At 47.2% G+C, this 27,136-nt stretch overlaps 1 protein-coding gene across 1 annotated transcript; it reads right to left on the reverse strand.

The window, feature by feature from the left end:
- Positions 1 to 163: 163 nt before the first annotated feature.
- On the reverse strand, positions 164 to 18,519 carry LOC128717748 (titin homolog). Its single transcript, XM_053811466.1, has 4 exons — positions 4,975 to 18,519; positions 4,542 to 4,905; positions 2,418 to 3,743; positions 164 to 183 (listed from the first exon to the last, which is right to left on the reverse strand). The coding sequence occupies exons 1-4, from the start codon at positions 18,517 to 18,519 to the stop codon at positions 164 to 166; spliced, it is 15,255 nt and encodes a 5,084-aa protein (XP_053667441.1).
- Between the last annotated feature and the right edge of the window lie 8,617 nt (positions 18,520 to 27,136).

The following is a 27,136-nucleotide window of genomic DNA, read 5'->3' on the forward strand; positions in this document are numbered from 1 at the left end:
CTTTGCCCACTTTACCACCAGAGCGTGCAGCAGTGCTGGGCGTTCCACAACATACACTCGCACTGGCGCACACACACACAGAGTCGTTACACCCTTGCAGGCGATCAGCGACGTCCCGATCGCTTACGATCGATCGACACTACACCAAACACCTAAAACCAGCTCACGTTCCAGGTCGGGAATCTGTGGCGAGTATGGGAAGGAAATTGGACAGATATTAGAAGAATGTGCACCACCACGGGAAACCGAGAAACGCCCAAAGAAAGCACCGGACAAATCCTTTAAATGCACAAAAAATGTGATCCACCAGCAAACGTGTTAGCCCACCTCGGACCACAGCGAGACCGTGACGACACACTGTACAGGCGAAAGCTGTCGGAGAAGTGAAGCGCACTTCACAGAGTGCAGGACAGTTCAATTTTCACGCACCATTGTCGGTGCGGTTACGAATCGGACACAAATCGGACACACCGGTGCGGGACAATGTTTGCGCGAGGCCTAAAATCGTGCGGTGCGTGCGACGGTTGCAGGTATTCTCGCGTCGCAACTATGTCACACCCGATCGGGTCGAACGGATTTTCTTCCGCCGAACGTGCGACCGTGCCAAGAACGAGGGCCAGGGCTCGATCGATCGGTTACCGTGTGCCCCCGTCGGCTCGATCAACATTGATCACGGGTAGGTTCGCTATTTAGTGACACAATGGTCCAATTACTCACGCCACCACCTACGCTGGCTGTGACATAGTTTGGCGATGCGCTGAACTGTGCTGCTGCTATATTTATAGCCCAAATGCAACTGAAAGGGAGGTTGATTAGCCTATTTAGCCGGCCGAAGGAGACCGCTATATTTAGTAGGTCAATACTCATTGATTCAATGACACACGCACTGCGTAGGTGCGTGCGGCAGGTTGGTGGGTGCGTGCCCAGCGCACAACGCACTATCGGGCCATTCGGCAGGCTGGGATGTGCATCGTGCAAGATGGCGCACATCATGCTTAACGGATGGCATGACTTGAAATGGGTTTAAATAACGTTTCGTTGCTCGATTGGATCAATAACGATGTTGGACTATATCGGGTTTTTTCTGGCCTCGCAGTACTATGGTTCCCCTCTTGTGGCATTTCTTTGTTCAGTATCAATAGCGGTTGACGAACAAGCGCACTAACACGTCACAGGTAAGCCGAAGCGTTTTACTTTTTTCTTCACTCTGCGTGTTGGTTTGCCACCGGCAGCAGCGGATCATATTGCTGCGAGATATTTTTGGGTACGATGCCCAAAACAAGCTTTACATCATCCAACGCCCGCCGCAGCATTCTGCAATGCGATGGAGTAATGCCAAATGCGTGACTCTTATTACGAACCGCAGTAAGTGATTTAGTCAGAGAAAGCAAAGACAAACACAAAAGTTTGTGCCTCTCTAGTAGTACAATTGGATTTTGTGTAAAGAAAGAAGCTTTTTGATCCTTATAAATTACAGGCTAGTTTAACCATTTCTATATCATCACCTCGGGGGCAGCTCGGTGGCATGATAGTAGCGGCGTCGATCTTCAGACGAACGGACCGGACCAAAATCCCACCCGGAGCAATCCTCCATAAGCAGGGCTTACGGGTAAATAAAGTCACAGAAAGCCAGAAATGGCAGGCCTAGACCTGCTTTGAGGTTGTTGTGCCGATGAAAAAGAAGATATCACCGCCTCGAACGTGGATTGTAGAGGGTATTATTGGTTTTTGAACAGAGTCCATGTATCAGAGGTGTATAAGAAACAGGATCAATGAATGTTCCCTGTATTATACGTTTTACGCACATAATTTGTAATATAAAAGCATCGAGAGTCTTTACAGTTGCTGTAAAACGAACGGTTTACTGACTGTTTACCAAGTTACTGGAAACAAGAGAACATTAGTTTGTCATAAATAAATGCAAAAACAATATATTACAGAGATAACCAGTGAGACCATTCGAGTCCTTTGTTAGCAATTTGGCAAATAAGTTGATTTGTTCAATGATGTTCAAAGGTCCGCGCAAAGCCTTTCACCAATTTGGCATACATAAAAGCAAGATCATCTGCTGTGTAAATAAGCTTTCTACTACAATTATCATCAGCCTCAAAGCTACCTGCCATCATGATCATGAAGGATATTTTTACGACTGGTTGTCGCTTGTAATAAACGCTCAACATTGTCCACTCCTCGTCATGTCTCGCACGCCATGTTTGCTTTGTTCCGAAACGGCAAACAAACGATCGCCAAAAATACTAATTTGTCTATATTGGCAGACGCGGTGTGATCGATAAAATTAGTATCCATTGCACCGAGCGTTCTACGCGCGGGCGGACAATCCGAAAATGCTGCCGTGCGGTAGAGATCATCATTGAACAAATCAACCATTGCTAAAAATAGAAGAAAACCGTACGTACCCATTTTGTGCGGTATGCTGAATGACGAGCAGATGATATCATCGCTGGTATCATACACCTCGACGGTGCACTTGTTGAACGACTGGCCGTAGTTGTTGAATACGTGGCACGCATACACGCCCGTATCCTCGTACTCGGCATGGTCCACCTGCAGCGTAATCAGCCCGTTCTTCTGCACCATTCGGTAGCGTCCGGTTTGGGTGATATCGCTACCATCCTTCGTCCACCGTACATCGATTTCCGAATCCAGCACCACGCACAGCAGCTTGAAACTGTGCTCTCGTTCGATGAATACATTCTTCAGGTACACCGCAAACGATGGCCCACGTTTGGACGGGAGCGCCCCCAGGCTACACCTGGACGAGCTGCGCGGCGGATCGTCCCGCAAACCGAGCGGGCTTCTGGTAGCATGACGTCGCACAGTGTCGGAGCGCTGTTGTCTAACATCCGGCGTACGTCTAGGACTCCTTTCCTGGACACTTCGCGCCACAGGTTCGGGCGTGTCTGTGAGTCCCTGGCGAGCCGCAATCACCTTGATATGGGTTGGTTCCGATGCTTGGTCACGGCGTACCTGCTGCTGCTGACTGCTAGTGATCTTATAGTGCGTTATCATCTGCTTCACAGCGTGTATCGCATCTTGCGTGCTGGTACGTGTGTACTTCTCCTTGCTACCTATCACTATAAACTGTTCCTCGCTCAGACAAAACTCGATCGTGTCGAAAATCTTCAGCAACTGTAGCTGGTAACGCAACAACCAATCGGAAATCGTGACATTGTTACTAAGTCTGCGCATAATGTCGCAGTACTTCTCCAGAGATTCTGCTAGCAATCGAAGATACTCGACGGAGTCTAGCTGCAGTGGGTTGATCGTCAATTTTTCAACCACCATCTCAAACGCCGACAGCAACTGATCGTCCTTCTCCACCAGCGACGGTATACAGTAATCCGTCCTGACCTGCATCATGACACTTTTCAACGTAATCAAGTTTCGACGTATGGTGTCTAGAAGCTCCTTCTGCATTTCTACCTTACTGTGCAGATCGAGCAGTGCTTTCAAAACCTTATCTAAGCTCAACAAATGCCGTCTTAACTCCTCCACGATCGTAACTTCGCGCTCGTTGCGTATCCTGGTGATATGTTGCTGGGACATTAATGAAACGACGCGATACAACTGTCTCAAGTTATGCTTCAGCGCTGGAGTTACACAGTCTACAGTGCAGCCCGTGCCCGAAGGCAATTCCTTTACCAGATCGTGCACCGGCACAGTGAGCTGTAGCAAAAGGTTCACACATGTCGAGTACGATGGCTTCTTCATAGTGGCCTCTACTGATGGGTGTAACAGGGTTAAGGTCCTACAAACTAAAGCAAAGTACGATTCTACGGTTTTGGATGCAAGATCTGCTCGATCGGTTGAGTTTAATCGAATATACTCGAGATCCTTTTGCAACAGTTGCAGCTCCACATTCGTTTTGCTCAATGCAAGCTCAGTCTCCGCCTGCGTAGTTCGTCGCTGATAAATGCATTGTCTAGTTTCAGTCAAAAGTACTATTATGGTTCGGTAGAGCGTATACACTGTTCGCCATTCTGTTCCTTGGAGGTGTTCACTTCTCTGCTGCAGCTGTACAAATGATTCAAGCACTTGCAGCACACCATCTTCCAATGCTTTCCATGTTTCGGGTTGTTCCGAGTACAGGTCAATTCGGGATAACATGTCGATGAATGTAGCAATTGGAGTATGGAAAAGCTTCAGAAGCGGCATTTCAACATCGCAAAACTCAAGATCCTCGGACGTTAAGATGCTACGCTTCACGTTGCTTATTTCAGCAGACAGGTTCTTACCTGCATTATTTGTCAAGAACATACGCTTGATTTCCAACAACATTTGATGGAAATTGTCAAACAGCGTTTGGATTTTAATCATCAACTTTGCATTCCGGTTGCTGGATGCGTCAGAAAGAGTCGCCCCTTCCCGGACAGAGGATGATGATTGCGAACTGATTGCGTTTACGTTCTTTCTAGCAACTTCCTCCTCCTGTTTCTTTACAGCTACTTCCTCAGTCTTCTTTCGTTTAACTTTCTCTTTCTCTTTCTTTGCTTTCTCTTCTTCAATTTTCTTTTTCTTGCCTTCTTCCTGGATCTTCTTTGTCTTAACTTCGTCTTCCTGTTTCTTCTTAGCTTCTTCCTCGGCTTTCCTCTTGCTGACCTCAATCTCTATCTTCTTCTTAGCTTCTTCCTCTTCCTGTTTTTCTTTGGATTCTATCTCAGCCTTCTTCTTTTTAACCTCTTCTTCGGCCTTCTTCTTTGTCGCTTCCTCCAATTCTTGTTTCTTCTTTGCTTCCTCCTCTGCCGTCTTCTTTTTAGCTTCTTCCTGGTCCTTCTGCTTCTTAATCCTTTCTTCTTCTTCTTCCTGCTTCTTCTTGGCTTCCTCTTCTGCCTTCTTCTTCTTGGCATCTTCTTTGGTCTTTTTCTTAGTTGCCTCTTCCTCTTTCTGTTTTTTCTTTGCCTCTTCTTCTGCCATTTTCTTCTTAGCTTCCTCCTCCTTCTTCTTTTTGATTACTGCTTCCTCCTCTTCCTGTTTCTTCTTGGCTTCCGCTTCTGCCTTCTTCTGCTTAGCTTCTTCCTCTTCTGCCTTCTTCTTTTTGGCTTCCTCTTCTGCCTTCTTTTTCTTGGTCTCTTCTTCAGCATTTTTCTTTTTCTCAGCTTCTTCCTCTTCTTGCCTCTTCTTGGCTTCCTCTTCTGCCATCTTCTTCTTAGCCTCCTCCATCTTCTTCTTTTTCTTTGCTGCTTCCTCCACTTCCTGTTTCTTCTTGGCTTCCTCTTCTGCCTTCTTCTTCTTAGCCTCTTCCTCTGCCTTCTTCTTTTTCTCAGCTTCTTCCTCCGCCTTCTTTTTCTTAGCCTCTTCCTCTTCCTGTTTCTTTTTGGCAGCATCTTCTGCCTTCTTTTTCTTGGCCTCTTCTTCAGCCTTTTCCTCAGCAGCTTTCTCCTGTTCCTGTATTCTCTTTGCCTCTTCCTCTGCCTTCTTCTTTTTAGCTTCTTCCTCTGCTTTCTTCTTTTTCTCGGCTTCTTCCTCTGCCTTCTTTTTCCTGGCCTCTTCCTCTTCCTGTTTCTTCTTGGCAGCATCTTCTGCCTTCTTTTTCTTGGCCTCTTCTTCAGCCTTTTCCTTAGCAGCTTTCTCCTCTTCCTGTATTTTCTTTGCCTCTTCCTCTGCCTTCTTCTTCTTAGCCTCTTCCTCTGCTTTCTTCTTTTTAGCCTCTTCCTCTGCCTTCTTCTTCTTAGCTTCTTCCTCTGCTTTCTTCTTTTTCTCGGCTTCTTCCTCCGCCTTCTTTTTCTTGGCCTCTTCCTCTTCCTGTTTCTTCTTGGCAGCAACTTCTGCCTTCTTTTTCTTGGCCTCTTCTTCAGCCTTTTCCTTAGCTGCTTTCTCTTCTTCCTGTATTTTCTTTGCCTCTTCCTCTGCCTTCTTCTTCTTAGCCTCTTCCTCTGCCTTTTTCTTTTTAGCCTCTTCCTCTGCCTTCTTCTTCTTAGCCTCTTCTTCTGCCTTCTTCTTCTTAGCCTCTTCTTCTGCCTTTTTCTTTCTCTCGGCTTCTTCCTCATCCTGCTTCTTTTTGGCTTCTTCTTCTGCCTTCTTCTTCTTCTTAGCCTCTTCCTCTGCCTTCTTCTTTTTCTCGGCTTCTTCCTCATCCTGTTTCTTTTTGGCTTCTTCCTCTGCTTTCTTCTTCTTCTTAGCCTCTTCCTCTGCCTTCTTCTTTTTCTCGGCTTCTTCCTCATCCTGCTTCTTTTTGGCTTCTTCCTCTGCCTTCTTTTTATTTGCCTCTTCCTCTTCTTGCTTCTTCTTGGCTTCTTCCTCTGCTTTCTTCTTTTTCTCGGCTTCTTCCTCCGCCTTCTTTTTCTTAGCCTCTTCTTCAGCCTTTTCCTTAGCTGCTTTCTCCTCTTCCTGTATTTTCTTTGCATCTTCCTCTGCCTTCTTCTTCTTAGCCTCTTCCTCTGCCTTCTTCTTTTTAGCTTCTTCCTCTGCTTTCTTAATTTTCTCGGCTTCTTCCTCCGCCTTCTTTTTCTTCGCCTCTTCCTCTTCCTGTTTCTTCTTGGCAGCATCTTCTGCCTTCTTTTTCTTGGCCTCTTCTTCAGCCTTTTCCTTAGCAGCTTTCTCCTCTTCCTGTATTTTCTTTGCCTCTTCCTCTGCCTTCTTCTTCTTAGCCTCTTCCTCTGCCTTCTTCTTCTTAGCCTCTTCCTCTGCCTTCTTCTTTTTAGCCTCTTCCTCTGCCTTTTTCTTTCTCTCGGCTTCTTCCTCATCCTGCTTCTTTTTGGCTTCTTCTTCTGCCTTCTTCTTCTTCTTAGCCTCTTCCTCTGCCTTCTTCTTTTTCTCGGCTTCTTCCTCATCCTGCTTCTTTTTGGCTTCTTCCTCTGCCTTCTTTTTATTTGCCTCTTCCTCTTCTTGCTTCTTCTTGGCTTCTTCCTCTGCTTTCTTCTTTTTCTCGGCTTCTTCCTCCGTTTTCTTTTTCTTAGCCTCTTCTTCAGCCTTTTCCTTAGCTGCTTTCTCCTCTTCCTGTATTTTCTTTGCATCTTCCTCTGCTTTCTTCTTCTTAGCCTCTTCCTCTGCCTTCTTCTTCTTAGCTTCTTCCTCTGCTTTCTTAATTTTCTCGTCTTCTTCCTCCGCCTTCTTTTTCTTCGCCTCTTCCTCTTCCTGTTTTTTCTTGGCAGCATCTTCTGCCTTCTTTTTCTTGGCCTCTTCTTCAGCCTTTTCCTTAGCAGCTTTCTCCTCTTCCTGTATTTTCTTTGCCTCTTCCTCTGCCTTCTTCTTCTTAGCCTCTTCCTCTGCCTTCTTTTTCTTAGCTTCTTCCTCTGCCTTCTTCTTCTTAGCCTCTTCTTCTGCCTTTTTCTTTCTCTCGACTTCTTCCTCATCCTGCTTCTTTTTGGCTTCTTCCTCCGTCTTCTTTTTATTTGCCTCTTCCTCTTCCTGCTTCTTCTTGGCAGCATCTTCTGCCTTCTTTTTCTTAGCCTCTTCCTCTTCCTGTATTCGCTTAGCCTCTTCCTCTGCCTTCTTCTTCTTAGCCTCTTCCTCTGCCTTCTTCTTTTTCTCGGCTTCTTCTTCCGTCTTCTTTTTCTTGGCCTCTTCCTCTTCCTGTTTCTTCTTGGCAGCATCTTCTGCCTTCTTTTTCTTGGCCTCTTCTTCAGCCTTTTCCTTAGCAGCCTGCTCATCTTCCTGTATTTTCTTTGCCTCTTCTTCTGCCTTCTTCTTCTTAGCCTCTTCCTCTGCCTTCTTTTTTGTAGCTTCTTCCTCATCCTGCTTCTTCTTGTTTTCCTCTTCTACCTTTAGCTTTTTCTTAACCTCTTCTTCGGATTGTTTCTGTTTCTTGGCATCTTCCTTTACCTGCTTCATCTTAGTTTCCTCTTCTGCCTTCTTTTTCTTATCTTCTTCTTCGATCTTCTTCTTAGTAGCTTCTTCCACTTCCTGTATTTTATTTGCTTCTTCCTCTGCCTTTCTCTTCTTGCCCTCTTCACCGGACTTCTTCTTTATAGTTTCTTCCTCTTCCAGCTTCTTTTTGGATTCGTCGTCAGCCTTCTTCTTTTGGATTTTATTCTCTTCCTGCTTCTTTGTTGCTTCCATTTCGCCCTGATACTTCATAACTTCTTCGTCTACCTGTTTCTTCAGAATTTCTTCACCTTTGGTTTGTTTCTCGGCGTCTTCTTCGGCTATTTTCTTAACCTCTTGATCTAACAGTTGCTCTTTAGCTCCACCATGTTTATGAACCATCAAATTATTTTCATTTAATTCCATTTGCTCTACATGAACCGTCTTAAGTAAATCAGAATTATAAATTTCTCTGATATTTTTCTGCTGCTGAATACACTCACGAATTTCGTGCTGTACATGAGTAACCGTCTCGAGTAGTTTGCTATGTGCAGTGCTTTCCTTGGCCTGTTCTACAGAGTGTTCCGATTGTGCCTTTTCGAATGACTCACACATTTGGAGCAAACAGTCCTCCAACACTACCGTCGGCTCTACATGAGCCGATTGTAGGTCGATGTTCTTCAATGTCTCGGTCACCTTCGCGATCGGTGATGCGATGGCGTTCACAAGCTCGATGCTTTGCATCTGCATAGGCTGACCCACGAGCTCGTTGATCGTACTCTCCAAAGCGAACAACGGCTTCGAAACATCTTTCACTACAATCTCCGTCTTGATGAGCTGTTGCACATCAGACAACGATTGCTTCAGTGATTCCAGAGCTCCTTGTTGCATCTGCGATGCCTTTGCCCTGGTGTCCTTCTCCTGCTGGATACACTCACGAATGTCGTGCTGTACATGAGTAACCGTCTCGAGCAGTTTGCTATGAGCAATGCTTTCCTTTGCCTGTTCTATAGAGTGTTCCGATTGTGCCTTTTCGAATGACTCACACATTTGGAGCAAACAGTCCTCCAACACTACCGTCGGCTCTACATGAGCCGATTGAAGGTCGATGTTCTTCAATGTCTCGGTCACCTTCGCGATCGGTGATGCGATGGCGTTCACAAGCTCGATGCTTTGCATCTGCATAGGCTGACCCACGAGCTCGTTGATCGTACTCTCCAAAGCGAACAACGGCTTCGAAACATCTTTCACTACAATCTCCGTCTTGATGAGCTGTTGGACATCAGACAGCGATTGCTTCAGTGATTCCAGAGCTCCTTGTTGCATCTGTGATGCCTTTGCCCTGGTGTCCTTCTCCTGCTGGATACACTCACGAATGTCGTGCTGTACATGAGTAACCGTCTCGAGCAGTTTGCTATGTGCAGTGCTTTCCTTGGCCTGTTCTACAGAGTGTTCCGATTGTGCCTTTTCGAATGACTCACACATTTGGAGCAAACAGTCCTCCAACACTACCGTCGGCTCTACATGAGCCGATTGAAGGTCGATGTTCTTCAATGTCTCGGTCACCTTCGCGATCGGTGATGCGATGGCGTTCACAAGCTCGATGCTTTGCATCTGCATAGGCTGACCCACGAGCTCGTTGATCGTACTCTCCAAAGCGAACAACGGTTTCGAAACATCTTTCACTACAATCTCCGTCTTGATGAGCTGTTGGACATCAGACAGCGATTGCTTCAGTGATTCCAGAGCTCCTTGTTGCATCTGCGATGCCTTTGCCCTGGTGTCCTTCTCCTGCTGGATACACTCACGAATGTCGTGCTGTACATGAGTAACCGTCTCGAGCAGTTTGCTATGAGCAATGCTTTCCTTTGCCTGTTCTACAGAGTGTTCCGATTGTGCCTTTTCGAATGACTCACACATTTGGAGCAAACAGTCCTCCAACACTACCGTCGGCTCTACATGAGCCGATTGAAGGTCGATGTTCTTCAATGTCTCGGTCACCTTCGCGATCGGTGATGCGATGGCGTTCACAAGCTCGATGCTTTGCATCTGCATAGGCTGACCCACGAGCTCGTTGATCGTACTCTCCAAAGCGAACAACGGCTTCGAAACATCTTTCACTACAATCTCCGTCTTGATGAGCTGTTGGACATCAGACAGCGATTGCTTCAGTGATTCCAGAGCTCCTTGTTGCATCTGTGATGCCTTTGCCCTGGTGTCCTTCTCCTGCTGGATACACTCACGAATGTCGTGCTGTACATGAGTAACCGTCTCGAGCAGTTTGCTATGTGCAGTGCTTTCCTTGGCCTGTTCTACAGAGTGTTCCGATTGTGCCTTTTCGAATGACTCACACATTTGGAGCAAACAGTCCTCCAACACTACCGTCGGCTCTACATGAGCCGATTGAAGGTCGATGTTCTTCAATGTCTCGGTCACCTTCGCGATCGGTGATGCGATGGCGTTCACAAGCTCGATGCTTTGCATCTGCATAGGCTGACCCACGAGCTCGTTGATCGTACTCTCCAAAGCGAACAACGGCTTCGAAACATCTTTCACTACAATCTCCGTCTTGATGAGCTGTTGGACATCAGACAGCGATTGCTTCAGTGATTCCAGAGCTCCTTGTTGCATCTGTGATGCCTTTGCCCTGGTGTCCTTCTCCTGCTGGATACACTCACGAATGTCGTGCTGTACATGAGTAACCGTCTCGAGCAGTTTGCTATGTGCAGTGCTTTCCTTGGCCTGTTCTACAGAGTGTTCCGATTGTGCCTTTTCGAATGACTCACACATTTGGAGCAAACAGTCCTCCAACACTACCGTCGGCTCTACATGAGCCGATTGAAGGTCGATGTTCTTCAATGTCTCGGTCACCTTCGCGATCGGTGATGCGATGGCGTTCACAAGCTCGATGCTTTGCATCTGCATAGGCTGACCCACGAGCTCGTTGATCGTACTCTCCAAAGCGAACAACGGTTTCGAAACATCTTTCACTACAATCTCCGTCTTGATGAGCTGTTGGACATCAGACAGCGATTGCTTCAGTGATTCCAGAGCTCCTTGTTGCATCTGCGATGCCTTTGCCCTGGTGTCCTTCTCCTGCTGAATACACTCACGAATGTCGTGCTGTACATGTGTAACCGTCTCGAGCAGTTTGCTATGAGCAGTGCTTTCCTTGGCCTGTTCTACAGAGTGTTCCGATTGTGCCTTTTCGAATGACTCACACATTTGGAGCAAACAGTCCTCCAACACTACCGTCGGCTCTACATGAGCCGATTGTAGGTCGATGTTCTTCAATGTCTCGGTCACCTTCGCGATCGGTGATGCGATGGCGTTCACAAGCTCGATGCTTTGCATCTGCATATGCTGACCCACGAGCTCGTTGATCGTACTCTCCAAAGCGAACAACGGTTTCGAAACATCTTTCACTACAATCTCCGTCTTGATGAGCTGTTGGACATCAGACAGCGATTGCTTCAGTGATTCCAGAGCTCCTTGTTGCATCTGCGATGCCTTTGCCCTGGTGTCCTTCTCCTGCTGAATACACTCACGAATGTCGTGCTGTACATGTGTAACCGTCTCGAGCAGTTTGCTATGAGCAGTGCTTTCCTTGGCCTGTTCTACAGAGTGTTCCGATTGTGCCTTTTCGAATGACTCACACATTTGGAGCAAACAGTCCTCCAACACTACCGTCGGCTCTACATGAGCCGATTGTAGGTCGATGTTCTTCAATGTCTCGGTCACCTTCGCGATCGGTGATGCGATGGCGTTCACAAGCTCGATGCTTTGCATCTGCATAGGCTGACCCACGAGCTCGTTGATCGTACTCTCCAAAGCGAACAACGGTTTCGAAACATCTTTCACTACAATCTCCGTCTTGATGAGCTGTTGGACATCAGACAGCGATTGCTTCAGTGATTCCAGAGCTCCTTGTTGCATCTGCGATGCCTTTGCCCTGGTGTCCTTCTCCTGCTGAATACACTCACGAATGTCGTGCTGTACATGTGTAACCGTCTCGAGCAGTTTGCTATGAGCAGTGCTTTCCTTGGCCTGTTCTACAGAGTGTTCCGATTGTGCCTTTTCGAATGACTCACACATTTGGAGCAAACAGTCCTCCAACACTACCGTCGGCTCTACATGAGCCGATTGAAGGTCGATGTTCTTCAATGTCTCGGTCACCTTCGCGATCGGTGATGCGATGGCGTTCACAAGCTCGATGCTTTGCATCTGCATAGGCTGACCCACGAGCTCGTTGATCGTACTCTCCAAAGCGAACAACGGCTTCGAAACATCTTTCACTACAATCTCCGTCTTGATGAGCTGTTGGACATCAGACAGCGATTGCTTCAGTGATTCCAGAGCTCCTTGTTGCATCTGCGATGCCTTTGCCCTGGTGTCCTTCTCCTGCTGAATACACTCACGAATGTCGTGCTGTACATGTGTAACCGTCTCGAGCAGTTTGCTATGAGCAGTGCTTTCCTTGGCCTGTTCTACAGAGTGTTCCGATTGTGCCTTTTCGAATGACTCACACATTTGGAGCAAACAGTCCTCCAACACTACCGTCGGCTCTACATGAGCCGATTGTAGGTCGATGTTCTTCAATGTCTCGGTCACCTTCGCGATCGGTGATGCGATGGCGTTCACAAGCTCGATGCTTTGCATCTGCATATGCTGACCCACGAGCTCGTTGATCGTACTCTCCAAAGCGAACAACGGTTTCGAAACATCTTTCACTACAATCTCCGTCTTGATGAGCTGTTGGACATCAGACAGCGATTGCTTCAGTGATTCCAGAGCTCCTTGTTGCATCTGCGATGCCTTTGCCCTGGTGTCCTTCTCCTGCTGAATACACTCACGAATGTCGTGCTGTACATGTGTAACCGTCTCGAGCAGTTTGCTATGAGCAGTGCTTTCCTTGGCCTGTTCTACAGAGTGTTCCGATTGTGCCTTTTCGAATGACTCACACATTTGGAGCAAACAGTCCTCCAACACTACCGTCGGCTCTACATGAGCCGATTGTAGGTCGATGTTCTTCAATGTCTCGGTCACCTTCGCGATCGGTGATGCGATGGCGTTCACAAGCTCGATGCTTTGCATCTGCATAGGCTGACCCACGAGCTCGTTGATCGTACTCTCCAAAGCGAACAACGGCTTCGAAACATCTTTCACTACAATCTCCGTCTTGATGAGCTGTTGGACATCAGACAGCGATTGCTTCAGTGATTCCAGAGCTCCTTGTTGCATCTGCGATGCCTTTGCCCTGGTGTCCTTCTCCTGCTGGATACACTCACGAATGTCGTGCTGTACATGAGTAACCGTCTCGAGCAGTTTGCTATGTGCAGTGCTTTCCTTGGCCTGTTCTACAGAGTGTTCCGATTGTGCCTTTTCGAATGACTCACACATTTGGAGCAAACAGTCCTCCAACACTACCGTCGGCTCTACATGAGCCGATTGTAGGTCGATGTTCTTCAATGTCTCGGTCACCTTCGCGATCGGTGATGCGATGGCGTTCACAAGCTCGATGCTTTGCATCTGCATAGGCTGACCCACGAGCTCGTTGATCGTACTCTCCAAAGCGAACAACGGCTTCGAAACATCTTTCACTACAATCTCCGTCTTGATGAGCTGTTGGACATCAGACAGCGATTGCTTCAGTGATTCCAGAGCTCCTTGTTGCATCTGCGATGCCTTTGCCCTGGTGTCCTTCTCCTGCTGAATACACTCACGAATGTCGTGCTGTACATGTGTAACCGTCTCGAGCAGTTTGCTATGAGCAGTGCTTTCCTTGGCCTGTTCTACAGAGTGTTCCGATTGTGCCTTTTCGAATGACTCACACATTTGGAGCAAACAGTCCTCCAACACTACCGTCGGCTCTACATGAGCCGATTGTAGGTCGATGTTCTTCAATGTCTCGGTCACCTTCGCGATCGGTGATGCGATGGCGTTCACAAGCTCGATGCTTTGCATCTGCATAGGCTGACCCACGAGCTCGTTGATCGTACTCTCCAAAGCGAACAACGGTTTCGAAACATCTTTCACTACAATCTCCGTCTTGATGAGCTGTTGGACATCAGACAGCGATTGCTTCAGTGATTCCAGAGCTCCTTGTTGCATCTGCGATGCCTTTGCCCTGGTGTCCTTCTCCTGCTGAATACACTCACGAATGTCGTGCTGTACATGTGTAACCGTCTCGAGCAGTTTGCTATGAGCAGTGCTTTCCTTGGCCTGTTCTACAGAGTGTTCCGATTGTGCCTTTTCGAATGACTCACACATTTGGAGCAAACAGTCCTCCAACACTACCGTCGGCTCTACATGAGCCGATTGTAGGTCGATGTTCTTCAATGTCTCGATCACCTTCGCGATCGGTGATGCGATGGCGTTCACAAGCTCGATGCTTTGCATCTGCATATGCTGATCCACGAGCTCGTTGATCGTACTCTCCAAAGCGAACAACGGTTTCGAAACATCTTTCACTACAATCTCCGTCTTGATGAGCTGTTGGACATCAGACAGCGATTGCTTCAGTGATTCCAGAGCTCCTTGTTGCATCTGCGATGCCTTTGCCCTGGTGTCCTTCTCCTGCTGGATACACTCACGAATGTCGTGCTGTACATGAGTAACCGTCTCGAGCAGTTTGCTATGAGCAGTGCTTTCCTTGGCCTGTTCTACAGAGTGTTCCGATTGTGCCTTTTCGAATGACTCACACATTTGGAGCAAACAGTCCTCCAACACTACCGTCGGCTCTACATGAGCCGATTGAAGGTCGATGTTCTTCAATGTCTCGGTCACCTTCGCGATCGGTGATGCGATGGCGTTCACAAGCTCGATGCTTTGCATCTGCATAGGCTGACCCACGAGCTCGTTGATCGTACTCTCCAAAGCGAACAACGGCTTCGAAACATCTTTCACTACAATCTCCGTCTTGATGAGCTGTTGGACATCAGACAGCGATTGCTTCAGTGATTCCAGAGCTCCTTGTTGCATCTGCGATGCCTTTGCCCTGGTGTCCTTCTCCTGCTGGATACACTCACGAATGTCGTGCTGTACATGAGTAACCGTCTCGAGCAGTTTGCTATGTGCAGTGCTTTCCTTGGCCTGTTCTACAGAGTGTTCCGATTGTGCCTTTTCGAATGACTCACACATTTGGAGCAAACAGTCCTCCAACACTACCGTCGGCTCTACATGAGCCGATTGTAGGTCGATGTTCTTCAATGTCTCGGTCACCTTCGCGATCGGTGATGCGATGGCGTTCACAAGCTCGATGCTTTGCATCTGCATAGGCTGACCCACGAGCTCGTTGATCGTACTCTCCAAAGCGAACAACGGTTTCGAAACATCTTTCACTACAATCTCCGTCTTGATGAGCTGTTGGACATCAGACAGCGATTGCTTCAGTGATTCCAGAGCTCCTTGTTGCATCTGCGATGCCTTTGCCCTGGTGTCCTTCTCCTGCTGAATACACTCACGAATGTCGTGCTGTACATGTGTAACCGTCTCGAGCAGTTTGCTATGAGCAGTGCTTTCCTTGGCCTGTTCTACAGAGTGTTCCGATTGTGCCTTTTCGAATGACTCACACATTTGGAGCAAACAGTCCTCCAACACTACCGTCGGCTCTACATGAGCCGATTGAAGGTCGATGTTCTTCAATGTCTCGGTCACCTTCGCGATCGGTGATGCGATGGCGTTCACAAGCTCGATGCTTTGCATCTGCATAGGCTGACCCACGAGCTCGTTGATCGTACTCTCCAAAGCGAACAACGGTTTCGAAACATCTTTCACTACAATCTCCGTCTTGATGAGCTGTTGGACATCAGACAGCGATTGCTTCAGTGATTCCAGAGCTCCTTGTTGCATCTGCGATGCCTTTGCCCTGGTGTCCTTCTCCTGCTGGATACACTCACGAATGTCGTGCTGTACATGAGTAACCGTCTCGAGCAGTTTGCTATGTGCAGTGCTTTCCTTGGCCTGTTCTACAGAGTGTTCCGATTGTGCCTTTTCGAATGACTCACACATTTGGAGCAAACAGTCCTCCAACACTACCGTCGGCTCTACATGAGCCGATTGAAGGTCGATGTTCTTCAATGTCTCGGTCACCTTCGCGATCGGTGATGCGATGGCGTTCACAAGCTCGATGCTTTGCATCTGCATAGGCTGACCCACGAGCTCGTTGATCGTACTCTCCAAAGCGAACAACGGCTTCGAAACATCTTTCACTACAATCTCCGTCTTGATGAGCTGTTGCACATCAGACAGCGATTGCTTCAGTGATTCCAGAGCTCCTTGTTGCATCTGCGATGCCTTTGCCCTGGTGTCCTTCTTCTGCTGGATACACTCACGAATGTCGTGCTGTACATGAGTAACCGTCTCGAGCAGTTTGCTATGTGCAGTGCTTTCCTTGGCCTGTTCTACAGAGTGTTCCGATTGTGCCTTTTCGAATGACTCACACATTTGGAGCAAACAGTCCTCCAACACTACCGTCGGCTCTACATGAGCCGATTGTAGGTCGATGTTCTTCAATGTCTCGGTCACCTTCGCGATCGGTGATGCGATGGCGTTCACAAGCTCGATGCTTTGCATCTGCATAGGCTGACCCACGAGCTCGTTGATCGTACTCTCCAAAGCGAACAACGGTTTCGAAACATCTTTCACTACAATCTCCGTCTTGATGAGCTGTTGGACATCAGACAGCGATTGCTTCAGTGATTCCAGAGCTCCTTGTTGCATCTGCGATGCCTTTGCCCTGGTGTCCTTCTCCTGCTGAATACACTCACGAATGTCGTGCTGTACATGTGTAACCGTCTCGAGCAGTTTGCTATGAGCAGTGCTTTCCTTGGCCTGTTCTACAGAGTGTTCCGATTGTGCCTTTTCGAATGACTCACACATTTGGAGCAAACAGTCCTCCAACACTACCGTCGGCTCTACATGAGCCGATTGAAGGTCGATGTTCTTCAATGTCTCGGTCACCTTCGCGATCGGTGATGCGATGGCGTTCACAAGCTCGATGCTTTGCATCTGCATAGGCTGACCCACGAGCTCGTTGATCGTACTCTCCAAAGCGAACAACGGTTTCGAAACATCTTTCACTACAATCTCCGTCTTGATGAGCTGTTGGACATCAGACAGCGATTGCTTCAGTGATTCCAGAGCTCCTTGTTGCATCTGCGATGCCTTTGCCCTGGTGTCCTTCTCCTGCTGGATACACTCACGAATGTCGTGCTGTACATGAGTAACCGTCTCGAGCAGTTTGCTATGTGCAGTGCTTTCCTTGGCCTGTTCTACAGAGTGTTCCGATTGTGCCTTTTCGAATGACTCACACATTTGGAGCAAACAGTCCTCCAACACTACCGTCGGCTCTACATGAGCCGATTGAAGGTCGATGTTCTTCAATGTCTCGGTCACCTTCGCGATCGGTGATGCGATGGCGTTCACAAGCTCGATGCTTTGCATCTGCATAGGCTGACCCACGAGCTCGTTGATCGTACTCTCCAAAGCGAACAACGGCTTCGAAACATCTTTCACTACAATCTCCGTCTTGATGAGCTGTTGCACATCAGACAGCGATTGCTTCAGTGATTCCAGAGCTCCTTGTTGCATCTGCGATGCCTTTGCCCTGGTGTCCTTCTTCTGCTGGATACACTCACGAATGTCGTGCTGTACATGAGTAACCGTCTCGAGCAGTTTGCTATGAGCAGTGCTTTCCTTGGCCTGTTCTACAGAGTGTTCCGATTGTGCCTTTTCGAATGACTCACACATTTGGAGCAAACAGTCCTCCAACACTACCGTCGGCTCTACATGAGCCGATTGTAGGTCGATGTTCTTCAATGTCTCGGTCACCTTCGCGATCGGTGATGCGATGGCGTTCACAAGCTCGATGCTTTGCATCTGCATATGCTGACCCACGAGCTCGTTGATCGTACTCTCCAAAGCGAACAACGGTTTCGAAACATCTTTCACTACAATCTCCGTCTTGATGAGCTGTTGGACATCAGACAGCGATTGCTTCAGTGATTCCAGAGCTCCTTGTTGCATCTGCGATGCCTTTGCCCTGGTGTCCTTCTCCTGCTGGATACACTCACGAATGTCGTGCTGTACATGAGAAACCGTCTCGAGCAGTTTGCTATGAGCAGTGCTTTCCTTGGCCTGTTCTATAAAGTGTTCCGATTGTGCCTTTTCGAATGACTCACACATTTGGAGCAAACAGTCCTCCAACACTACCGTCGGCTCTACATGAGCCGATTGTAGGTCGATGTTTTTCAATGTCTCGGTCACCTTCGCGATCGGTGATGCGATGGCGTTCACAAGCTCGATGCTTTGCATCTGCATAGGCTGACCCACGAGCTCGTTGATCGTACTCTCCAAAGCGAACAACGGCTTCGAAACATCTTTCACTACAATCTCCGTCTTGATGAGCTGTTGCACATCAGACAGCGATTGCTTCAGTGATTCCAGAGCTCCTTGTTGCATCTGCGATGCCTTTGCCCTGGTGTCCTTCTTCTGCTGGATACACTCACGAATGTCGTGCTGTACATGAGTAACCGTCTCGAGCAGTTTGCTATGAGCAGTGCTTTCCTTGGCCTGTTCTACAGAGTGTTCCGATTGTGCCTTTTCGAATGACTCACACATTTGGAGCAAACAGTCCTCCAACACTACCGTCGGCTCTACATGAGCCGATTGTAGGTCGATGTTCTTCAATGTCTCGGTCACCTTCGCGATCGGTGATGCGATGGCGTTCACAAGCTCGATGCTTTGCATCTGCATAGGCTGACCCACGAGCTCGTTAATTGTGTACTCCAATGCACTAAGCGGTTGCTCCACATTGAGAGTAGGCGATCTGGTTTCAATTGTTTTTCGGATTTCGATTACACTTGTCTTCATTGAGTCAAGAGTAGTGGATGATACAGTATCGCTGATATCAGTGCTTTTCGTTTGTCTTCTTTTCCAAGACATTATCAACACGTTCAAGTGTTCGCACAAATTTTGACACAAATGTGCCATATTATTTTCATTACTACGAAAATAATTATCCGCTGCGACGTGAAAACGTTCCAGAGAAGTGATTACCGTGTTAGAATCATACGAATTGTTTATTGTTTGTTCGTCCAAAAGTTCGCAACATTGCCGCATAGTTGTAGCAAATTTAAGTAACGAATCAAATGCTGATTCATTATCAAAAAATATGCACTGCTCATGGGCCTTCAATGATGATGCTGTGCATTCATCAAATTCGTGTAAGCACTTTACTACACTGTGTAATTCATCACTATCACCCAATATTTCTGAAAAATTCTTCCCCAATCCATCTTTCATCCGTGCTGAATCACTGTGAATCGAAAAGAGCGCTATTTCAAAAATTGCCTTACGTCGCTCCTCCGTTGAGGTAACGGAGGATTCCTTTTCGATTAGGTAAAAGACCATCTTTCTAGCGTGCTGCAATATATCTTGTCGTATCTTTTCATATTTACTGTTCGAGCGCATATAGCTGAAGTGTTGTAAATTATCATGCACATTCAAGAAAGCAGTCGACAAATAGGAAAGCATTTCTTGTTCAGTTTTCTCTTGAAGAGCCAATTCGATCTTTGTTAGATGATTCATCAAAAGCTGTATTAACACAATCTCCATCCTTGCGCATTCCTCATCGTCAATGGAATCTGCGGTATGAATGCAGAATAGACGGTTGAGACAATCTTCTAGCCGCTCAAATACATCCGTATTGTGGCTGTATTCTTTGCTCGTTCGTTGTATCTCTTCCTTAAGGTGTACAATCAATTCATAAAACTCTTCAATCTGTTGCTCAAGTGCCTGATTGCTGCTGTACTCCTTCTCGGGTACATGGCGCAGCTCGTTCGACAGCTTCGAAAGTGCCGTTTTCATTTCTTCCAAAGGCACAAACATATCGTTGAGACAGTTGATCACCTCTGCGTATGATTCGTTTGCTTCCACCGTTTCTACCAAGCTGTTCAATTCTGTAACGGCCGGTTTCATCTCTTCTGTAACTATTCTCTGCTGACGTTGCTCGGTACTCTGCACTAGCAGTACCTCTGTCTTGTTCTTTAATTCTAGCAACACCTCCGTCAACCCGAACCTAGCAATTTCCGATCGTACGTTGCAATTTTCCGACTGAGAAACAATCGTAAGTATGGTCGCTAGGGACTTTTCGAATTCCAACACTGTTATTTGCAAGTTTTTGATCTGCAGCCCACCAATAGGTTCGTCAGCCTTCAGAATGAAATCGATGTCTTCGAAGATGGAACGATTTGTAACGATGCTGGTCAGATCCTGCCGAGCCGCAACCGAATCGGCATCCTCAAGGATGCGTTGTGATTGTATGCTCTCCAGCGCCGATTCAATGCTTGTCTGCACCTCCAGCAGTGCCATGTAGATCTTTTGTTGCGTGACAAAATCCGCATCGAGTTGCTGGCCAGCCAGTATGCGCATATCTGTGAGACAGTTCAATACCTGTTTGCCGCATCCTTCCACAATGCAAACGCTTGTACGGTAGACAAACGTGCGGCTATATCCACCGATTTGAACACATTTTTCCACTACACTCAATCCCCGGGCCAGATGTTCCAGCGGATCTAGCAAATTCTCCAAAACCACAGGACAAGACAAATGTTTGTGCAGCTGCTGCACTGGATAAAGGATGTCTGCTAAAATCTTTTCACTCCTTTCTCTGAAATTTGCCGTAATGGCAAGATCCGTCTGGCTTCGCACTTCTTCACGAATCGACGCAAGATGATAGATGACCGTCTCGACCAGCGATTGCAACCGTTCAGCAGTGTCGGCACCTGCCGCTACGTCTGCCGTTTTGGCCGGGCTCGTTAGCACTGGTACGCTATCCCTACTCAGAATACTCAACATCACATCTTGCTCCAGATCTGAATGATCCGACGGTGTCATGCTGCGGAATTCATCCTGTTCGTTGCTACTTTGGCGATGCGTGCGTACCTTCGATGAAGCAATACCACTTTCGAACGTGAACGTATTTTCGTCGTGCATTTCATCGATATCGAAGTCCGTCCGGCGATCATCTTCGAACACATTGTTATCCTCCACCACCGGCACGTCTATAACAAGGGCTTCCATTACCAGCTGACCGGAGGTGGACGTTTCCTTCACGAATCGTAACGATGGCATGTTGGTAACGTTTTCGTTTTCGTTAATATTCTGATGCAACTGGTCGGCGAACATTTGCACTATCTGCAACGCTTCGTCGTTGGTCAGTTCCGGCGTTTCGTATAGCGACACCGATACCTCCTTTCCATCAAAGGTGAACGATATCTCCCCACGACCGTTACTTGCCGCACTCTCGTACGATACGGCCGTATCGAACATTTGTGACGTTCGTTCCTCGTGTATCGTGGATAGCGAGGCGTCCTTCACGAGTGGTGCAGCTCCTTCCGGTGGTAACGGTCCTTCATCGGCGATTCCGTCGTAGCCGTGCAGTGAGGCGGTACTACTAACCGATCCCATACAGTTAACCGCCTCGCATGTGTACGTTCCCAAACAGCATTTACCGTCCTGGCCGGTAATGATGCGATGAATGTCGCCCGGCTTCAGCTCAGTACCATCCTTGTACCACTTTAGCACCGGCTGTGGCACACCGATGACCTTACATTCAAGATTAACCGTGCCATCGCGCAGCATCACCGCTTTCAAGTTTTCCAAGAATTTCGGCTTGCGGTAGTGTTTCGGTATGATAAGCTTCACGAAACAAGACGTGCCAGCCTGGCCGAACTCGTTAGTAGCGACACATTTCCACTCTCCTTGATCGTCCAGCTGTGCAACCACCACGTCGATATTGTACGTGTAAGTACTTTCGTCCGAGGAGAGTTTATAGTTGTCGGAACCTTCCACCACCAGATCATCTTTGTACCAGTTCACCGTAGGCTTCGATACGGAGCTAACCACAACCGATAATCTGAACGGTTCGGCAATGCTTACATCTCGGCTGATCAGACCGGTCTTGAATACCGGCGCCTGGTTTACCTGCAGCAGGTTAAGCCATTCTTCCTCGTTAAGCTGTGCTTTAATGTCGTTCACCGATAGGAAGGTAGTGCTCGATGCTTCCCCAAGACTGTTTCTAGCCACGCAGCAATACGATCCCAGCGAGTTCACACCGGTCAAATGGTACACATCGCCCGGCTTTAACTCCCTACCGTCTTTATACCAACGTAGGATAGGCGTTGGATAGCCTATCACCTTACACTCGAACGACACGAGTCCTTCGTCGGTCAGTACTGCTTTCAAACCTTCCATAAAACGAGGTGCACGGTAGTTTCTGGGAACTGAAAGACAATAAACAAAACGCGTAAGTATACGGTCTGCCATTCCGTCTAGATGCAGCTAAGCCAATACTTACCATCCAGCTCTACCACATTGGTTGTAATGCCTATTAAACCATCCTTGCACGTGATGACACACTTCCATTCGCCGGCATCACACAATTCCGCAGCATTGATATCGACAAGAAAGCAACCCAACCCATCGTCAAATATAGAATACTTTTCGTTCGCTTCGATCAGGCCATTTTGGTTGTACCATCGAACGCTCAACGGAGCTGCAGATAGATTGACTAAAAAGACATAGGGAACACATTTAGAACCAATAGACAGAAGCATTCGATCCTTCAAGCTGTAGCTTACTTTTACAACGCAGCTCCAATCGATCGCCGATTTTGCCCTTGATTCGCTCGAGTTCTTCGATAAAAACTGGTGAAATTCTGCGAATGCAAACCACAGAAAGCACTGCATTACTTCACAGTTCATTTTGCTCAATAGAGTAGAGGTCAATACTTACTTATCAATCGTTTTTTCTTTCGTCGTTGTGTCCGGTTCCAGCACCCGTACTTTCGAGCTGGAACTGCTCTTACCGACACAATTCGTGGCAACACAGGTGTACACGCCGAGCGATGCCAAATCACCACCGTTGATAGTCAGCCCGAACATGTCGCCTGCTTTGATCTCCTTCGAGTCCTTGAACCAACGAAGTTCCGGCGTCGGATAGCCGATTACTTTGCACTCAAGCGAGATTGTTCCCTGGCTGGTGAGAATGGCGCGCAGTTCGTCGACAAATTCCGGTGCTTTGTACGTTTCTGGCACTGAAAGGGCGAAAGTGAAATGTGTGTGATTCTGTACCATGCCAAATGGTGCACTCGTGGTGCAAAAACATTCTATTCATACCTCGCACCGTAAGCTGACCACTGCACACGCATTTTCCAAGCAAATTCTCCGCCTGGCAGGACCATTTGGCATTATCCTCGGGCAGAACGGTAGCAATATCGAGCGAATGCAGCTGCCCCTTGCTGGTGCAAACGCATCGTTCAGACTCGACGAGAGGCACATCATCTTTATACCATGTAACCTGCAAGAAGGGAGCATATGCGGCACTTAAAAGCATTGCGTCGTTCTAGTGATCATTTGTGTAACTTACCTTCACGTCGCTCGTGTTTGAAATGTGCACCGATAGTTTTGCCTTCGTCCCTACTAGCACCGTATAGTCGCTAAGTTTCCTTAGGAAAAATGGTGCTCCATAGTGTGGCGTTTCATCCACTGTAACAGGATAAAATGGTTCGTTAGTGCCGGAAAGCCACGATCGGTTCAATTCGTCTATCCTACCTTGGAATGTTTCCTCACGCATCATCTCCACATAAACGGGGCTGGAAGAAAATGTATTGGGATATTAAAAACTAGCAGCAATTCGGTTAACGTTTAGTAGCGGTTGATGAAACTGATTCAGATTCATGAATAGAAACGAATCTTTGAACTGAACTTATAACTCTGAAATTTGTATTTCAGCATTCTCATGCATTCTCAAGGATTTTTGACTTTCAAGTAGCTTGTTTCTGGGGGTCATCAGTTATCAAAAATGGTCATCTGCTCTGAATCTTCATGAGTCTTTTGCGAGCTGACTGTAGTGTTGAGCTTAATGAATCTTTTGAGCAGAGTGATTTATATGTATATTTTGTAGGAAGATATTCAAATCAATATTCGATTCTTGAAAGATACATCAACCATCAGAGCAGTGGCGGATCATGAACCTTGGAGACCTCAAGCGGACTGGTAGTTGGACAACCATTCTTGGCAACTGGAGACGGGTGAAACGTAAATCTTAGATCATTCATGAAACTTTCAAATAGAAATGCAGAATCAATTATTTAGTTCTCCAGTTCATCCAACACTAGTCTTCTCCTGATTTGAGCTACTCCCCAGTAATGTTTCATATGAAGAACTTTGCTCAATAGATTCATTAAGTACAACACCGATGTAAAGCGTTTAGCTCTCAGGCAGTATGTAACGTGTGGGTAAATTATTATGTAATGGATTAACGAAAACATTACGCCTGAGAAGCTGTTCGGTACGGCGTCATGCTCAAAGTATTTGAATATATCGCAACGGTATGAGATCAGCAGACGGCCTTACAGTACACCACGACCGGGTCGATGAGCACCATTTAATTAGCTAACTGGGGTAGGCATTCCATCATCGTGCTACTAATTTTCGGTGTGACGCAGCACTTTTGAACGGCGAGATAGGGACTACTAATTTTGGACTACGATTCTCTGTTTAGATTGTCATTGTATTATTGTCACGTCATCCACGCACAGTAGTTTGGCCATTTGCTTCCCGTGACAGCATGTAGCACATTATGCGAAGCAGATGTGCTTGCGTTCCAACTAATTTGTTCTGCAACCGTTATCCATTGGACGCGTACACACCCCGATAATGCTATATTTATAATCGGCCACCGATGACGTGTTGACCGCCGTCACGGTGAACTTGATCAGTTCTGCTAAGTGTCGAATATGGTGTCCCCTGAAAGCATCCTCATATCGGCGACGAAACTAGAGCGTGTGTATTAAGTAATACGCGCATTGGTGGGTGGTTCGTGGCAACCTCGCCGTTAACCTTGCTCGGATGAACGCTTGGGGGAGGCGTTCCATCGTGACCGTGTCAAACGATGGACCAGAAATAGAGTACTGCGTCGCATAGTTATGATGCTCTAGCATTTAAGGAAGCTCATCCCACATGGAACATTGCACATGTCTGAAGGTAATGCAGACCTCAATGGCAAGTCTCGCTCCGGAGTAATATCTACCCAACTCCATAGGCGCGTCTGACTAACCTGCAAAACGAGTAACAGATATGAAAAGACGCTAGGAAGGGCCAAGATCAAGAACGGTTGTCCGAACCAGCTAAGGAGACGGAGCACATGTCCGGGATGGATACAACCATGATGGATGCACGCGGTGGACCAAACCATTTGGCATGGTTCGGAGAGCATACGATCGCACACACCAGCTGTTGCAGCTCCCGTGAGCTCGAATGCTTAAAATATAACAATAATTAGCACAAGGGATTATGCTTTTGGACCATCGGCGCATACCGATCTACCTGGCAGCTACATTATTCAACCTATTGTACATGCGTTCTTCGCAAAAGATGTCCATCTTGGAGGGAAAGAAACCCTGTCACCGTTTGCTTTCGATACATCGATTGCCTCATCCTGGGATGGAATGCCTTGCGCGAAGGTCACACTGTTTATATTGTGACTGATTGTGACTATGTGCAACAAGGCTGGGGACAGTGCCATCTCGCAGCCGTCGCCCTCACAGCACCACACAGTGATCACAACACACGAAACCGAGGAACACGGTGGGACCAACGATCAGTTTGTTGGTGGTGCTGCTATTTATAATCGTTTACGATGATACCTCAGTGACATTGCAGGTCAGTACAGAACATCAAACAAATGGCAAGTTCGGCGGTGAGTTTCGTGATCATCTCACGAGGTACACGTCAGAGAGCTGCAGCTCCATTGATAAACCACTACCTCGCACACTAGATGGGGAAATTCGCTTACCTTTTCCTACGGCGTGGTCCTATCGATATTTCCGTGCCGTTGCCTTTGTACACCTGCGTGCCCGCTTCCCCCTTGCAGCAGTTACTTCCCATGTTTTGTGGTGGGACTGCTAGCTATCTCGATATACACCTTCACCAGGCACTATTCGCTCAAAGAGTCGTGGCGTCCTCCCACAGGTTGGAAGAAAATCTTCACAAACAAATCACTGCTCATACACACACGCACACCACACACTGCTTTCGTTAACAGTTTTTACTACGTAAGCGAGTACTCCACTTGATTTTTTTTTTCGATCCTGTACCCACTATTACACTTTGGCAGACGGATCTCTGTTCCGTAACAGCGCTTCTCTTTGCTCACCAGCACCTTCTTCGACCACACTTCACATTACGAAATCGGACGAACTCACATCAGCAAATTTTACGAGACGCGTACGAAACGTTGCCCCCTTTCACAATTTCTTTGCCACAGCTTTCTACCTGCTTTGTACTACTGGAGAACTAACCACAGTTCTTTTTTCTTGGGGAAGCTGCTGGGAATTACCACCAGTGGAGCTCTTTTTGGTTTCAACTATTTGCTTACACTATAAAACGGTTACGTTTCGATTCGTGCCTTACACTATGCGGTGGAGCGTACATGTTAGCCGTACGTTTCGGAACAAAACACTGACAGGATTTCCACCGTCTTTTCTTCTTGGGGCGGGGGTGAGGGCGTTTAGTTGGATTTTTAATCGTACTATCGTGTGGACGGAACGCGGCGCTTAGCTAGGAACGACAGCGCAGTGTCTGGTCTGGTGGATACGACCAACACTCTGCCCTGGTGCGAATGGTCGCTTTCGTGAACCTTTCCCTAGCAAACTATTTTTAGACGCTTCTAGACCAGATCCGACAATAACGTATACTTTAAAAATAGTGCCTAGATGGGAGTAGGGATATAGAACGCTAAAATGTACGCATGTAAACCTACGATCGATCCCACTAGCGGTGCGGTGCGGATTTACGAGGCTGGCGTAAGATTTTTAACTTAATTCGTGGCGAATGCTTGATCAACGCATCAATACCATCAATGGCTGAAGCTGAAGATCTGTATCTTGTCTAGCTGCTCTACAATTTGGTGGTGTATTTAGTTCCACATGACAGGACCAATTAAACGTCCCATCCGGACCAATCCCCTGTACGGAGGACTGACTCTCCAGCTACGAAAAATTAAAGGCAAACAAAGGCCTTTCACACCTCTTGAGATTTTTTTGTACTGCCACTAAAGAAAAAAAAGAAGTGGTCCAGGAAATTTTGATCTTTCAACATGCGCCGGTGGATGAATCCAAATATTTAAAATACGGATCGAATTTGCAACACGCCATCATTCACAGCAAATCGCCATGTATTAAGTTAAATTTCTAAAATAATTCTCAATATTACCATTACTTCAGAGCAGATTATTTAAATGCAATTAATCCCGATGTACCGAAAGAAATGCAGATATTAATTGTACCATAATATATGTACTAACTAAC

This window comes from Anopheles marshallii, chromosome 2, assembly GCF_943734725.1.
Source record: "Anopheles marshallii chromosome 2, idAnoMarsDA_429_01, whole genome shotgun sequence".
NCBI lineage: Eukaryota > Metazoa > Arthropoda > Insecta > Diptera > Culicidae > Anopheles > Anopheles marshallii.